The sequence below is a fragment of the Salvelinus fontinalis genome, chromosome 17 (assembly GCF_029448725.1).
Source record: "Salvelinus fontinalis isolate EN_2023a chromosome 17, ASM2944872v1, whole genome shotgun sequence".
Taxonomy (NCBI): domain Eukaryota; kingdom Metazoa; phylum Chordata; class Actinopteri; order Salmoniformes; family Salmonidae; genus Salvelinus; species Salvelinus fontinalis.
Window position 1 is genome coordinate 16,374,893 of NC_074681.1, and position 16,504 is coordinate 16,391,396.

Genomic DNA, 16,504 nt, shown 5'->3' on the forward strand with positions numbered 1-16,504 from the left:
CTACCTAGACAATACAGACTAAATGGATCCTACATATTATTCATCTAATCGCACAGATTGACTCTTTCCTTAAATACATTTTATTGAAAATAACATGTTTTTTTACGATTTTGGAGTACAAAATACATTGTTACCAGTTGTAGATTAGTTGTTTAAAATAAAAGTGACGAGCCGTCAACAGTCAAACATTAAAACCAATTAGGAGGAAAAGCTTGTCAAAATGTCTCAAAACAAAGTTCCAGAAAAACTATGTAATTATTAACTATTTGTTCCATCTGTTCTGAGACTACATTAAACTTGTGTGTGGATCCCCTGGGTATGCAGGTGCCACGTATGGAGATACTGGACTTTCTCCTATGTGCGTTCTCTGATGTGACTTCATACCGGAGCGCTGGGTGAAGCATTTCCCACACTGTGTGCACTTGAAGGGCTTCTCCCCGCTGTGGACCACAGCATGTCTGATCAAGTTGCACTGCTTGGTGAAACTCCTGCCACACTGTTCACAGGTGTACGGTTTCTCGCCGGTGTGACTTCGGAGGTGTTCTTTTAGCTGCCACAAACGCGGGAAGCTCTTCCCACAGAAGGTGCAGCTGAAACGCCTCTCGGTGGTGCCGCCCGACCTCCACTGAGTCCTCATTCTCTTCACCATGTTAAAACTACTGCGACTCAGGCTGTATCCAGAGAAGGTGGAGGTGGTGGCCATGTTTGACCCTGTCATGCACTCACTCAATCTCACTGTTGCTTCTGAAGCCCTGTATTGATGCTGTCTTGACTGTAGAGCTAAACTATTTCCTTCTTTACTTGAATTCAGCATCTCACTGCTCTGTCCCTCTGGCATCTGTTGTCTAGTCTCATCAGCCAATGTCCTGACATGTCTTTTCATGTGTTTTTCTGCACTGAACATGTTAGCATGTGATTTTCCTATTGAAGAGTGAAGCGATGGCCCTACATTATCTGTCATAGTAGGAACAGATGACAGCCCATTATGAGATGGGACCATTGAGATATTCTGAGAGTACTCTTCTGTGGAATGAAAGGAGAAATCTGGGTGTCCATCAGGGTCAGTGTCTCTGCCTGGATCCACAGAGGTCCACAGCTGCCCATCAGACTCATCCATGACAAACTGATCAGGTCCTGCCAGGGTCGTGGTCTGATCCAGCTCCTCCTCTTTCTCATCTTTCACCATCACTAGATCTAGTGAGTCCTCGTCTGGCCGGTGTTGCTCTGTGCTGAACACCTCCGTAGATGCGAGCCGGGGTGTTCCTGGTTCCTCTGAACGATCAGAATTGGGGTAATGTTTTACTGAGTCTTTGGGAGATATATTGGGTTGTGTGATGAAGTCTTCATCCCAGTGCCGTTGCGCAAAGGATGGTGGTTTCCCAGGCTTGGAACCAGACTCTAAAGATTTGGGGAAAAACATAAAATAAACATTACAAAAGACCCTTAACAGCAAAACATGACAGCTTTAGAAATGACTGTGTCCGTGCGCTACATATGCCAGAACATAAAACACCAATGTAATTTGGAACGTGCATACCACCACACCCTCAGTCTTCCATAGACAGACAGAGCAGTACCCCTTATGGTCGTACCCACCCTCTCCAGTGATCATGAGCTCTTCCTGAGGGTCAGTCTTCCACACATCCTCTGCTGTCTCCTCATCTTTGATCAGTATGGCTTCAGTCTCTACTCTCTGCTCCACATCTATAGGCTGTGACAGGGACTGAGGTTATTACTCTGGACACGCACCATATTTAACCCTTTTCATACTCATGAATCACACAAGTGGTAAATTCTCCTGATATTCCAATAACAGAATTGATCCAAGAGGTCTGGTCTCTAATCGTAAAAGGTGATTTATCACACCTGGCACGGAGAGTCCTCTCTGCCTCTCCACTGTGAGTTACTCCTTTCCTTGTTCAAAACAATCTTGCCTGGATATGACAATCTCTCTGTTGACATGGGGTAAAGAACTAGAAAATAATTGTATTCAGTCAAATATTAGGGTTATTCACACATTTGGGATTTACTTCAGTTGTTCATGCAATCAAATTACTACCTTTTCTCCTATCTCGCCCTCGTGTCTTCTTCAGCTCGCTCTCCATCATTTGCCACTTCCTTTTCAGTACATCAATATCTCGCTGGCTTTGGGTCATTTCCAAACGTATAACAGCACAGCTATCATCTACACGTTTGTTTATTTCTGCTACAGCTGCTTTAGCTAATACCTCCATAATCGATACCAACTGCGACTGAAAACTGCAGCTGGCCATCTTGTAAAACCCACTTTACAGATTTGTATTATCTGTTTGAAGTCAATTGTCTACAATTTCCAAGCTAATGTGCAAAAACAACCCATAGACGTTGATAAACGGCAACAATGTACGAAGTGGGAGATCCGTGCGCAATTTCAATCCCACTTCCGTTCAACTCGTGACGTATTATTTATTACCGTAAATATGAGACTGCAACAGCCCTTCAAAATTGGTAGAATTAGCACTGGCAAGGCAGGTATACTGATCAATAATATAGTGGGTGCCAGGCCCAGACGATCCTGCAGGTAAAGAAGCCGGATGTCCTGGGCTGGCATCCTTAAACTCAGTCTGAGGTTGTGAGCCTGGTCAGACGTAATGCTAAATTCTCTAAAACAATGTTGGAGGTGGCTTACGGTAGAGAAATTAACATTCAATTATCTGACAATAGCTCCGTTGGACATTCCTGCAGTCAGCATGACAATTGCATACACCCTCAAAACTTGAGACATCTGTCACATTGTGTTATGTGACAAAACTGGACATTTTAGAGTGGCCTTTTATTGTCCCCAGCACAAGGTGCACCCGTGTAATGATCATGCTGTTTAATCATCTTCTTGATATGCTACACCTGTCAGGTGGATGGATTAACTTGGCAAAGGAGAAATGGAAACTAACAGGGATGTAAACAAATTTGAGCCCAAAATTTGAGAAAAATAAGCTTATTGTGCATATGGAACATTTCAAATAAAATGTTATTTGTCACATACACATGGTTAGCAGATGTTAATGCGAGTGTAGCGGGATCTTTTATTTCAGCTCATGAAACATGGGACTAACACTCTACACGTTGTGCTTATATTTTTGTTCAGTATACAGTTGAAGTTGGAAGTTTACAGACACTTAGGTTGGAGTCATTAGAACTCGTTTTTCAACCACTCCACAAATTTCTTGTGAACAAACTATAGTTTTGGCATGTTGGTAAGGACATCTACTTTGTGTATGACACAAGTCATCTTTCAAACAATTGTTTACATACAGATTATTTCACTTATCACAATTCCAGTGGGTCAGAAGTTTACATACACTAAGTTGACTGTGCCTTTAAACAGCTTGGAAAATTCCAGAAAATGATGAATGATGTCATGGCTTTAGAAGCTTCTGATAGGCTAATTGACATAATTTGAGTAAATTGGAGGTATACCTGTGGATGTTTTTCAAGGCCTACCTTCAAACTCAGTGCTTGTTTGCTTGACATCATGGGTAAATCATAAGAAATCAGCCAAGACCTCAGAAAAAAATGGTAGACCTCCACAAGCCGGGTTCGTCCTTGGGAGCAATTTCCAAATGCCTGAAGGTACCACGTTCATCTGTACAAACAACGTACGCAAGTATAAACACCATGGGACCACGCAGCCATCATACTGCTCTGGCAGGAGTCTCGTCTGTCTCCTAGAGATGAACGTACTTTGGTGCGAAAAGTGCAAATCAATCCCAGAACAACAGCAAAGGACCTTGTGAAGATGCTGGAGGAAACAGGTACAAAAGTATCTATATCCACAGTAAAACGAGTCCTGTATCGACATAACCTGAAAGGCCGCTCAGCAAGGAAGAAGCCACTGCTCTAAAACCGCCATTAAAGAAAGCCAGACTATGGTTTGCTACTGCACATGGGGACAAAGATCGTACTTTCTGGAGAAATATCCTCTGGTCTAATGAAACAAAAATAGAACTGTTTGGCCATAATGACCATCGTTATGTTTGGAGGAAAAAGGGGGAGGCTTGCAAGCCGAAGAATACCATCCCAACTGTGAAGCACGGGGGTGGCAGCATCATGTTGTGGGGGTGCTTTGCTGCAGGAAGGACTGGTGCACTTCACAAAATAGATGGCAATATGAGGATGGAACATTATGTGGATTTATTGAAGCAACATCTCAAGACATCAGTCAGGAAGTTAAAGCTTGGTCGCAAATGGGTCTTCCAAATGGACAATGACCCCAAGCATACTTCCAAAGTTGTGGCAAAATGGCTTAAGGACAGCAAAGTCAAGGTATTGGGGTGCCCATCACAAAGCCCTGACCTCAATCCTATCGAAAATGTGTGGGCAGAACTCTAAAAGCGTGCGCGAGCAAGGAGGCCTACAAACCTGACTCAGTTACACCAGCTCTGTCAGGAGGAATGGGCCAAAATTCACCCAACTTATTGTGGGAAGCTTGTAGAAGGCTACCCGAAACGTTTGACCCAAGTTAAACAATTTAAAGGCAATACTACCTGCAGTATCTGGGATCTACATCTGTTTATATTAGTTACTATGCTGTTACTAAGCGGTGATGTATTACGACAGTGTTACGTTACTACACCTAATAGGAAATGCACATGCACACTAGTGTGCCCGGGAACTGTAGAGCACGACTAAACGAAAACTAACTGTACTCCCGTCTCCTGCCTGGTCATTTCTCCACAACACAAATATTACACTAACAAATACTAATTGAGTGTATGTACACTTCTGACCCACTGGGAATGTGATGAAAGAAATTAAAGCTGAAATAAATCATTCTCTCTACTATTATTCTGACATTTCACATTCTGAAAATAAAGTGGTGATCCTAACTGACCTAAAACAGGGAATTTTTACTAGGATTAAATGTCAGCAATTGTGAAAAACTGAGTTTAAATGTATTTGGCTAAGGTGTATGTAAACTTTCGACTTCAAATGTATATACCAGGTATATTCTTGTCTGCATGTAGGTTAGCCCATTCATAGACCTAACTAGCTACTTTTAGTCGCCCATTGACAATAGTATCTTCTTCCTGGGGGACTTTTGTTAAGCTCCCCAACGCTCGGTCTGAACGTTAGCACGCATCTCTTGTGGAGCGGTTTTGGAAACATAACAAACCTATCTTCCATATGAGCGAGAAATACTTTTCCAAAAACAAAAGGTTCAATTACAACACACCTTTAAAGCACTACGGTTAGTGTTTCTACACGACCATATCGCCATGTAATAGCGCTTTTTACAGAAGACAGACTGAAGACAGTGGCGAGCACTTGTGCTAATTAGCCATCTATCGTGCTCCTGTGTGTAAACGTAACTGGGGAGGAATTGTAGTTCGTTGGCTGGAGGCACACACAGCATATGGATCTGTATAATCTTCTACAGTAACTGGTTGTTTTTTATTTGAAAAATTAATTCTCGCTGATATTAAAGATGAGGTCCATATGTTCCAAAAACCGTTTAGCAAGTGATGATTATTGATGTTCCTAAACGTTAAAACACAGTCGGAATTGTAGTTCACAAGGAGCCAGTCATGGACGAAGCTAACCGCTGAAAACCCTACGGAGAGCTACATGTAGAGTAACCATATCTATTGATTAAAGAAATTCGTTTTATGATCTAAAAGAATTCAGATCGTAAAACTCCTTGTCTTTTTCAATAGCTTTGGCTACATGTAGGCGAAAAGACTGTAATGCAATGGCTCACATGGTTGTTAATGCATTAAAAGGCTATAGATGCATAATGCACGACACACTGTGGTGAAATGTAAAATACTAAAACACTTTCTTCAACCATTCATAAAAACTAATGGTTTATACATCATCAAATATTGTCATCTCCATTCTCATCCACACAACCTAATGAAACCGGTCTGAAGATGTGGTATGGTATTTATTCAAGGAAAGGGGATATATCTTGTTTGACACATAGCTATGGAACAAGGACGATGAAACTGGTTTCATGTAAACTTCAAATAAACTTAATTTCATTATATATTTCCAATAACTATTGTATACTACATGTGTTATAGCTAATTAACATTCAGAGGTTCTCCTCAAGGTTTTTAAGGCACATACACTCCCCTACGTATTTATTTGGACAGTGAAGTAAATATATTTCATTTGGCTTTATAATCCAGCATTTTGGATTTGAGATCAAATGTCTGAGGCGACATTACAGAATGTCACCCTTTGAGGGTATTTTTATACATTTGTTTTACATTTTAGAAATGAATGCACTTCATGCATCTACTCCCCCCATTTGAAGGTGTCATTCGTATTAGTATTAAATGTAGTCAATAGTTTAGTATTTGGTCCCATATTCCTAGCATGCAATGACTACATCAAGCTCATGACTATAAACTTGCTGGATGCATTTGTAGTTTGTTTTAGTTGTGTTTCAGATAATGTTGTGCCCAATAGAAATTAATGGTAAATAATGTATTGTCATTTTGGAGTCACTTTTATTGTAAATAAGAATAGAATATGAACACTTCTACATTAATGTGGCGGCTACCATGATTACAGATAATCATGAAGGAATTTGTGAATAACAAGTGAGAAAGTGACAGATGCGCAAAGATCATGCCCCCAGAACATGCTAACCTCACACCATTACCAATAACATGGGAGGTTAGCATTTTTGGGGGGGCATGATATTTATCTCTGTAACTTTCTCACTCATCATTATTCAAGATTAATTTATGATTATCCGTAGTCATGGTAGGGTTTACAATGTAGAAGGGTTCAGAAACAAATCCTATACTTATTTACAATAAAAGTGACTCCAAAATGACACACCATAATCCAGAACACAACCAAAACTAACTGCAAATGCATTCAACAAGTTTGTAGAGTCACAAGCTTGATGTAGTCATTGCGTGCTAAGAATATGGGGCGAAATACTAAACTTCTGACACATTTTTATACACTAAGTGAAATTGTCCAAATACTTATGCCACCTTCAAATGGGGGGACTAGATACATAAAGTGCTTTAATTACTAAACGGTAAAACAGATGTATGAAAATACCCTCAAATAAAAGGTGACATTCTGTACTGTCGCCTCATATAAAACATTTGATCTCAAATCCAAAATCCTGGAGTATAGAGCCAAATTAAAAGTTGTAGCTTCACTGTCCAAATAAATACATAGGGGGGTGTATCAGTAGAGGTACTAGATTCAAAAAGAAAGCACATCAGATAGTGTAGAAGAAGATAGCGAGTACGGTTGATTGATCTACATTTTCACATTGAAAGTGTTTCCGAAGCATAATGCAATTATGTTCCTATTTGTTCCATCTGTTCTGAGACTACATTAAACTTGTGTGTCGATCCCCAGGGTATGCGGGTACCACGTATGGAGACACTGGACTCTCTCCTATGTGAGTTCTCTGATGTGACTTCATGCTGGAGCGCTGAGTGAAGCATTTCCCACACTGTGTGCACTTGTAGGGCTTCTCCCCGCTGTGGACCACAGCATGTCTGATCAGGTTGCACTGCTTGGTGAAACTCCTGCCACACTGTTCACAGGTGTACGGTTTCTCTCCGGTGTGACTCCGGAGGTGTTCTTTGAGCTGCCAGAAAGTTGGGAAGCTCTTCCCACAGAAGGTGCAGCTGAAACGCCTCTCGGTGGTGCCGCCTGACCTCCACTGAGTCCTCATTCTCTTCACCATGTTAAAACTACTGTGACTCAGACTGTATCCAGAGAAGGTGGAGGTGGTGGCCATGTTTGACCCTGTCATGCACTCACTCAATCTCACTGTTGCTTCTGAAGCCCTGTATTGATGCTGCCTTGGCTGTAGAGCTAAACGATTTCCTTCATTATTTGAGTTCAGTATCTCACTGCTCTGTTCGTCTGGCATCTGTTGTCTAGTCTCATTAGCCAATGTCCTGACATGTCTTTTCCTATGTGCTGCTGCACTGAACATGTTAGCATGTGGTTTCCATATAGAAGAGTGAAGCGATGGCCCTACATCATCTGTCATAGTAGGAACAGATGACAGCCCACTATGAGATGGGAAAATTGAGATATTCTGAGAGTACTCTTCTGTGGATTGAAAGGAGAAATCTGGGTGACCATCAGGGTCAGTGTCTCTGCCTGGATCCACAGAGGTCCACAGCTGCCCATCAGACTGATCCATGACAAACTGGTCAGGTCCTGCCAGGGTTGTGGTCTGATCCAGCTCCTCCTCTTTCACCATCACTAGGTCTAGTGAGTCCTCGTCTGGCCGGTGTTGCTCTGCGCTGAACACCTCTGTAGATGCGAGCCGGGGTGTTCCTGGTTCCTCTGGACGATCAGAATTGGGGTAATGTTTTACTGAGTCTTTGGGAGATATATTGGGTTGTGTGATGAAGTCCTCATCACAGTGCCATTGCTCAAAGGATGGTGGTTTCCCAGGCTTGGAACCAGACTCTAAAGATTTGGGGATAAACATAAAATAAAGATTACAAAAGACCCTTAACAGCAAAACATGACTGCTTTAGAACTGACTGTGTGTCCGTGAGCTACACATGCCAGAACATAAAACACCCAACACCAATTTTATCATACCACCACACCCACACAGTCTTCCATAGACAGACAGAGCAGTACCCCTTATGGTCGTACCCACCCTCTCCAGTGATCCTGAGCTCTTCCTGAGGGTCAGTCTTCCAGACATCCTCTGCTGTCTCCTCATCTTTGATCAGTATGGGTTCAGTCTCCACTCTCTGCTCCACATCTGAAGGCTGTAACAGGTACTGAGGTTATTACTCAGGACACACACCATATCTAACCCTTTTCATACTCATGAATCACACAAAAGCAGTAAATTCTCCTGATAATCCAATAACATAATTGATCCAAGATATCAGGTCTCTGTAATTGTAAAAGGTGATGTATCACACATGGGGTTGAGAGTCCCCTTCAACAGCCATCTTGCTGTCTCTCCACTGTGAGGTACTCCTCTGCTTGTTCAAAACAATCTTAACTGGATGTGAAGATCTCTCTGATGCCACGGGGTAAAAACCTAGAAAATAATTATATTCGGTCAAATATTAAATATTAGGGCTATTCACACATTTGGGTTTTGCATATTCAATCAATTTACCATGAATAATAACACAACTACCTTTTCGTCTGCGCGTCTTCTTCAGCTCGCTGTCCATCATTTGACACTTCCTTTTCAGTACATCAATATCTCGCTGGCTTTGGGTCATTTCCAAACGTATAACAGCACAGCTATCATCTACACGTTTGTTTATTTCTGCTACTGCTGCTTTAGCCAATACTTCCATAATGGATACAAACTGCTCCTGAAAATTGCAGCTGGCCATCCTGTCCAGCCCAGTATTTATTCGCCGTGATTAAGTAAATATGTTTAAACAATTTTGCTAGCCAATGAGCAATAAATAATCAGTATATTTCCAGTTCTCACACTATGGCAAATGTTGATATTGGACCAATTCGACATTTGTAAGGAGATCTATTTAGGCAAACGATGTCGATAAATGCCAACCATGTTTCAAATCGGAGATGCGTGCGCAATCGCGCTTCCGTTCTTCTTCTTCATCACCATCTTCGGTGTTTAAGCGCGGTTCGTATCCAATATGTTGTATTACCGCCCCCAAATGGACTACAATATAAATATATTATACATCGTGATACAAAATTGGATAAGGGGAAAAGGAAAAAACAAAACCAATTATATATAACATTTAAAAAAACACCCATCCAACTAATCCTACACTCACTAAAAACCACCTACCCCATTCCACTATTTTGACCCTATCTGCTCCTGCACCATGCCAGCGGCCTGGGAGGACAGGGCACCACCACTCAACACACCTTGTAAGTCTTCTGAAGTCAAATCTCATATACCCAAATACTTCTCTGCAGCTGCCACAACAACATCTATTTTCTGTGATTTACGTTCTATTTATGCAGTTGATAACCATTGCTATGAACGCTAAGAAGTCAACCTTAGTGAAGGATATATCACTCGTTGGCCTATCGCTCTGTGCTGGCATCAGTAGTGTTAAGTACTTTTAAGTAGTACTTTAAAGTATTTTTATTTAAGTAGTTTTTTTGTGTATCTGTACTTTACTATTTATATTTTTGGCAACTTTTACTTTATTACTTTCCTAAAGAACATAATGTACTTTTTACTCCATACATTTTCCCTGACACTCAAACGCACTTGTTATATTTTGACAGGAAAATGGTCCAATTCACATACTTATCAAGAGAACATTCCTGGTCATCACTACTGCTTCTGATCTGGCGGACTCACTAAACACAAATGCTTGGTTTGTAAATGATGTGTGAGTGTTGGAGCGTGCCCTGGCTATCCATCAATAACAAATACATAAGAAAATTGTCCAGTCTGGTTTGCTTAATATAAGGAAGTTGAAATGATTTATACTTTTACTTTTGATACCTTAGTATATTTTAGCAATTATATTTACTTTTGATATTTAAGTATATTTAAAACCAAATACTTTTAGACTTTTACTCAAGTAGTATTTTACTGGGTGACTTTCACTTTTACTTGAGTCATTTTCTATTAAGGCATCTTTACATTTACTCTAGTATGAAAATTGAATAATTTTCCACCACTGGCTGGCATAGATCTACTATTCTCAGGGATCCTCCTCTCTTGACGCATCCTCCTCTAATTACTTCACTGCCTCCGCATGACACCTAATGCACTACTGTGGTGGCATTTTTCTGCTTTACCAAATGATGAGAGTTACAAACTATACACACCAGTCAGAGTTATACTTAAACTACATATTTTTTAATACGAGCTTTGCAATAGCCTTTTTGACTTTCAATGATGCGCTATCTCTAATGAACTATTGAAAAGTACCAACAGAAAAGTACAAAGATCTTTTATAGCCAAGATACACCCCTCTCAACTTACATGACGAATCACAGATCTTAGGAACTGTTCACAAAGAAATAATTTTCTTGAGAAAGGAGTATTCCGTAGCCAGATAACATTCACTATTAATTATCGTTGAGTTTGGCCCCTTAGACGAGGTTCTAATCTCAGTCCTGGTACTTCATAGTACAAAAACACCAACTCATCCAATGGCATAACAATTATCAACTCTAGATACTCCCATCTCAAGTAAACCCCCTCTTGACCCCACTCCTGGACAAGCTCACTGAGGGGAGTGAGCCTCTAGGCCATACACTATCCCAGGATAAGTGCAACATCAGAGAGGACATACAATGTTTCCAGACACTGCCATACACCTCCCCCCAATGGGAAAAGGAGGGAGTGACTGGCGCACAGACATTGTGGAGACAAGTAATTGGTGCCCCATTAATCACGCCATCCCTTCACATGGTTTAAGAATAGGTAAAGACACATTCACATATGAAGACAATGTTCCATTCTGTTCTCTTCCCTTTCTGATATTCTGCATAGCACCAGGGACATGTGAAAGACAAGCCTGACCTCTCCCCTCTCTGGGCCCCAAGTGACTGAGCCCCAGCGTAGGGAAAAGTGCAACTGCCAACACTATAGTCCAAAAGGATACATTCTAATGACAAGTATCTCACATAAACATATTATTCAAATAAAACATCTTAATTATCTATGTTACCCAACTAATTCGGATTCATCCGCCACACTACTCTGACTCTAGCTAACCCAGAAATCACTCCTTTCAAGAAACATATCTTCACCCAAGTTATGTGACACGGAGCGCCTGCTCCCTCTGGTCAGAAGAAACACAAACAAATATCACATGTCCACTACAGGTTACCGTCACTGATTCAACTGCACCCAACTCCTTTCCCACCCATCCTGAAACCACAAATGGATCTGCCAAAAGGGAAAGATCCACACATTCTTAAAAAATATCACTTCTACTGGACCAGATTATTTTTTATGTCCATCGATGCCAGGGTCGGGTTCCGAGCTTTTCACCACACTTTCCACCTCACTTAACTAGCCCTCATTCACTTACATTTTACCTCCAGAACTCTGTCTGGCGCACAGCTCACTCCATTCATATTTTTCTTCTTCTTCTTCTGTGGATTTTATATGGTGCTTGGCAAAAAACTTTAAGGCGCATTACCACCACCAAATGGACTGGAGTGTGGAATAGAGACAGGGAAGGTCTAAATCAGGGCAACCCAATCCTGGAGAGGTACCGTCCTGTAGGTTCTTACTCCAACCCTAATCTAGTGCACCCAATTCCAATAATTAGCAGGTTGATAAACTGAATCAAGTCAGTTACAACTGGGATTGGAGTGAAAACCTACAGGAAAGAAACTCAACACCATTACTCATTAAATGTAAGACAAACGTCTCCCTTTCCCTCACATATTGCTGGCACTGAAATTGAACGTGTTCCGCTGTATCCATCTCCTCCTGACAGTGATCACACCTCCCAGTCTGAAGTTTTCTTACCAGTTTTAATGTACTGTTGAGCCTTGTGTGTCCCATTCTCATCCTAGTGATTACACTTTCCTCCCTTCTCTCTCGACCTAAGGACCTCCCTGCCTCCACCTTTTCCTGGATCTTATACCGGTCTTCCCTTTCCATCCCTGCCCCACAACTCTTGCCTTTTATTATTAACCACTGTTCCTATCAACCACTTGGCATCTGCTCCCACATGAGCTGGTTCCCAGTGGAACATCACAACTATCCCATCTGTCTCACACCATACAAGCACTGAAAAATCTCATAGAATACATCTAGTCTGATCCGAGACACAAATGCATTTAAGCTCATCAGTGCTGCACAGGAGTCAGAGCAGATTACTACCCTGTCTGGCCTCACCTCCTCCACCCACTCTGCAGCCAATAGTATGCCAGCAACTTCATTGTGTAAACAGATAAATGATCAGTTGCTCTTTTTGTCACTGTCACCTTAAACTCAGGAACACTAAAAGCTGCACCTGTCCTCCCTGTTTTAGGGTGCTCAGATCCATCTGTGAATATATTCAAGACAGCATAGTACTGTGTTCTTAAATGTTCACTTACAATATTTACTGGATCTACTCCTTCCTCACCAGCTCTTACCCTCTTAAGCAACCCTAGGCCTATCATTGGCTGAGGGAGCAACCAAGGAGGGATAGCAGGAAGAACCACCGAGGGTCTCTCTCTCGCCAAGCCATTACCCATCCACCCCAAACTTGTATTCAGATTTTGTTCAAGCTCCCAGCCCTCTAGGAGCACCTTTTTTGTAGGATGTGTAACCCTAAGTCCTTGTAGATTTACCCAATATGTCAAGGCTAGTTGTTGTCTTAACTTTAACGGCATGTCTCCCCACTCTACCTGCAGAGCTGCCACCGGGGAGGTCCTGATTGCTCCACAACATATTCTTAGAGCTTGAGCCTGATCCATATGCTACACTTCCATTGTCCAGTGATGACCTTGACAGCGCAATTCATTGAGTGTACAAAACATTAGGAACACCTTCCTAATATTGAGTTGCACCCCCTTTTGCCCTCAGAACAGCTTCAATTCGTCGGGGCATGTACTCTATAAGGAGCTGAAAGCGTTCCACAGGGATGCTGGCCCATGTTGACTCCAATGCTTCTCACAGTTGTGTCAAGTTGGCTGGATGTCCTTTGGGTGGTGGATCATTCTTGATACACAATGGAAACTGTTGAGCGTGAAAAACCCAGCAGCGTTGCAGGTCTTGACACAATAAAACCGGTGCGCCTGGCACCTACTACCATACCCTGTACATAGGCCCTTGCATCTTCATCCTCTGAATGGCACACATACACAATCCATGTCTCAATTGTCTCAAGGCTTTAAAATCCTTCTTTAACCTGTCTCCTCCCCTTCATCTACACTGATTGAAGTGGATTTAACAAGTGCCATAAATAACGGTTTATAATTTTCACCTGGTCAGTCTGTCATGGAAAAAGCAGGTTTACCCTAATGTTTTGTAGACTCGGTGTATAGGGTATTTCCAATGCCATTCTATCTGCTCCCCACTCTATACCTGACAGGCAACAAATCACATTCAATATTTGCTTTGCCCATGTTACTTGAGTGTCAAACCAGACCCACAGGAACCAAACCAGACCACCCTCTCAATATTCCTTTCAATAGCTTCAGGCAGTAAAAAAAAGTGATTTCTCACCTGAAAACTTGAAGCCCATCTGAGGGACTGTTCAAATTCACTGTTCGCTTCTTGAACACTTCTAGCTGTATGTATGGGGAATATTTCACCCTCTCTTCCCCAGCACCCTGTCATCCGCAAACAATGACCTCCTAATATCTGGTCTAAAACTGGGAGAATACATTGTCAATTATAATGGAGAACAAAAGACTAATGACAGTTCCCTGGGGTGGTACCATTATCTACCTCGTAACTTTCTGACATAGAAATCCTCACCCTCACTTGTACTGATCGCCCAAAAAGAAAATCTTTATCCAGTTAAAAACCCTTCCTCCAACCCCCATGATATCCAGTTTGATAAGTAACCCTTCCTTCCATATCATAGGCCTTCTCTACATCAAAGAAAACCATTCCCACCACTTCCTTATTTGCCTGTGCCTTATGTATGACTGACTCTAGGCACAGTACAGGATCCCTCATTGCCCTGCCTTTCCTGAACCCACTTTGATCTAGTGACATTAGGCCTCTGCTCTCCAGGAAGAACATCAGCCTCTCCGTTATCAAATCAAATGTTATTTGTCAAATGCTCCTAATACAACAGGTGTAGAACTTACCATGAAATGCTTACTTACAAGCCCTTAACCAACAATGTAGTTAAAGAAAGAGTTAAGAAAATATTTACTAAATAAACTAAATTAAAAATAGTAAAATAAAAATAAAAAGTAACACAAAAATAACAGTAACGAGGCTATATACAGGGGGTACCGGTACCGAGTCAAAGTGCGGGGTAAAGGTTAGTCAAGTTATTTTGTACATGTAGTTAGGGGTAAATTGACTATGCATAGATAAAAAAAATAGCAATTAGCAGCAGTTTAAAAACAAAGGGAGGGGGGGCGGGTCAATGTAAATAGTCCGGTGGCCATTTGATTAACTGTTCAGCAGTCTTATGGCTTGGGGGTAGAAGCTGTTAAGGAGCCTTTTGGTGCTAGACTTGGCACTCCGGTACCGCTTGCCGTGCGGTAGCAGAGAGAACAGTCCATGACTTGGGTGGCTGGATTCTTTGACAATTTTTCTGGCCTTCCTCTGACACCGCCTAGTATATAGTTCCTGGATGGCAGGAAGCTAGGCCCCAGTGATGTACTGGGCCGTACGCACTACCCTCTGTAGCGCCTTACGGTCAGATGCCGAGCAGTTGCCATACCAGGCGGTGATGCAACCGGTCAGGATGATCTCTATGGTGCAGCTGTAGAACCTTTTGAGGATCTGGAGACCCATGCCAAATCTTTTCAGTCTCCTGATGGGGAAAAGGTGTTGTCGTGCCCTCTTCGCGACTGTCTTGGTGTGTTTGGACCATGATAATTTGTTGGTGATGTGGACACCAAGGAACTTGAAACTTTAGACCCGCTCCATGGGGGCCTGTTCGACCCGTCTTTTCCTGTAGTTCATGATCATCTCCTTTGTCTTGCTCACATTGAGGGAGAGGTTGTTGTCCTGGCACCACACTGCCAGGTCTCTGACCTCCTCCCTATAGGCTGTCTCATCGTTGTCAGTTATCAGGCTTACCACTGTTGTGTTGTCAACAAACTTAATGATGGTGTTGGAGTTGTGTTTGGCCACTCAGTCGTGGGTGAGCAGGGAGTACATGAGGGGACAAAGCACTCACCCTTGAGGGACCCCAGTGTTGAGGATCAGCATGGCAGATGTGTTGTTGCCTACCCTTACCACCTGTGGGCAGCCCGTAAGAAAGTCCAGGATCCAGTTGCAGAGGGAGGTGTTTAGTCCCAGGGTCCTTAGCTTAGTGATGAGCTTTGAGGGAACTATGTTGTTGAACGCTGAGCTGTAGTCAATGAACAGCATTCTCACATAGGTGTTCCTTTTGTCCAGGTGGGAAAGGGCAGTGTGGAGTGTGATTGAGACTGTGTCGTCTGTAGATCTGTTGGGGCGGCATGCAAATTGGAGTGGGTCTAGGATTTCCGGGTTGATGGTGTTGATGTGAGTCATGAACAGCCTTTCAAAGCACTTCATGGCTACCGACATGAGTGCTACGGTGTGGTAATAATTTAGGCAGGTTACTTTTGCTTCCTTGGTCACAGGGACTATGGTGGCCTGCTTGAAACATGTAGGTATTACAGACTCGGCCAGGGACAGGTTGAAAATATCAGCGAAGACACTTGCCAGTTGGTCCGCGCATGCTTGGGTACCCGTCCTAGTAATCTGTATGGCCCTGTTGCTTTGTGAATGTCGACCTGTTTAAAGGTCTTGCTCACATCGGCTATGGAGAGCATGATCACACAGTCGTCCGGAACAGATGGTGCTCTCATGCATGCCACTAGGAGCACCGCTTCTGGATGAGCATTTTCTTGTTTGCTTATGGCCTTAAACAGCTTGTTGAATGCG

At 42.4% G+C, this 16,504-nt stretch overlaps 2 protein-coding genes across 4 annotated transcripts; both read right to left on the minus strand.

Annotated features, from left to right (window-relative positions):
• Window positions 1-64: 64 nt before the first annotated feature.
• Window positions 65-5,806, minus strand: LOC129813817 (zinc finger protein 436-like). 2 transcript variants are annotated; one of them, XM_055866369.1, is made up of 4 exons: window positions 2,060-5,806; window positions 1,867-1,952; window positions 1,597-1,711; window positions 65-1,398 (listed from the first exon to the last, which is right to left on the minus strand). In XM_055866369.1, the coding sequence occupies exons 1-4, from the start codon at window positions 2,271-2,273 to the stop codon at window positions 287-289; spliced, it is 1,527 nt and encodes a 508-aa protein (XP_055722344.1). In that variant the 5' UTR covers window positions 2,274-5,806; the 3' UTR covers window positions 65-286. The 2 variants fall into 2 exon arrangements, with proteins under 2 accessions (XP_055722344.1, XP_055722343.1); XM_055866368.1 differs by having other exon boundaries at window positions 1,867-1,973.
• Window positions 5,807-5,904: 98 nt separating this feature from the next.
• On the minus strand, window positions 5,905-14,760 carry LOC129813818 (oocyte zinc finger protein XlCOF8.4-like). 2 transcript variants are annotated; one of them, XM_055866371.1, is made up of 4 exons: window positions 9,143-14,760; window positions 9,003-9,040; window positions 8,645-8,759; window positions 5,905-8,445 (listed from the first exon to the last, which is right to left on the minus strand). In XM_055866371.1, exons 1-4 carry the CDS (start codon window positions 9,345-9,347, stop codon window positions 7,343-7,345), a joined length of 1,461 nt encoding a protein of 486 aa, XP_055722346.1. In that variant the 5' UTR covers window positions 9,348-14,760; the 3' UTR covers window positions 5,905-7,342. The 2 variants fall into 2 exon arrangements, with proteins under 2 accessions (XP_055722346.1, XP_055722345.1); XM_055866370.1 differs by having other exon boundaries at window positions 8,919-9,040.
• Window positions 14,761-16,504: the final 1,744 nt, after the last annotated feature.

Bases quoted from the DNA above. Each gene is read 5' to 3' on its own strand.
- LOC129813817 (XM_055866368.1), bottom strand. From the start codon at position 2,273: ATGGCCAGCTGCAGTTTTCAGTCGCAGTTGGTATCGATTATGGAGGTA. The intron at 1,974-2,059 runs GTAGTAATTTGA...ATTATTTTCTAG, and splicing joins AGGGCGAGATAGGAGAAAAG to TTCTTTACCCCATGTCAACA. The intron at 1,712-1,866 runs GTGTGATAAATC...TCCCTGTCACAG, and splicing joins GAGAGGACTCTCCGTGCCAG to CCTATAGATGTGGAGCAGAG.
- LOC129813818 (XM_055866370.1), bottom strand. From the start codon at position 9,347: ATGGCCAGCTGCAATTTTCAGGAGCAGTTTGTATCCATTATGGAAGTA. The intron at 9,041-9,142 runs GTAGTTGTGTTA...ATTATTTTCTAG, and splicing joins GAAGACGCGCAGACGAAAAG to GTTTTTACCCCGTGGCATCA. The intron at 8,446-8,644 runs GTGGGTACGACC...CCAAATCTTTAG, and splicing joins GCTCAGGATCACTGGAGAGG to AGTCTGGTTCCAAGCCTGGG.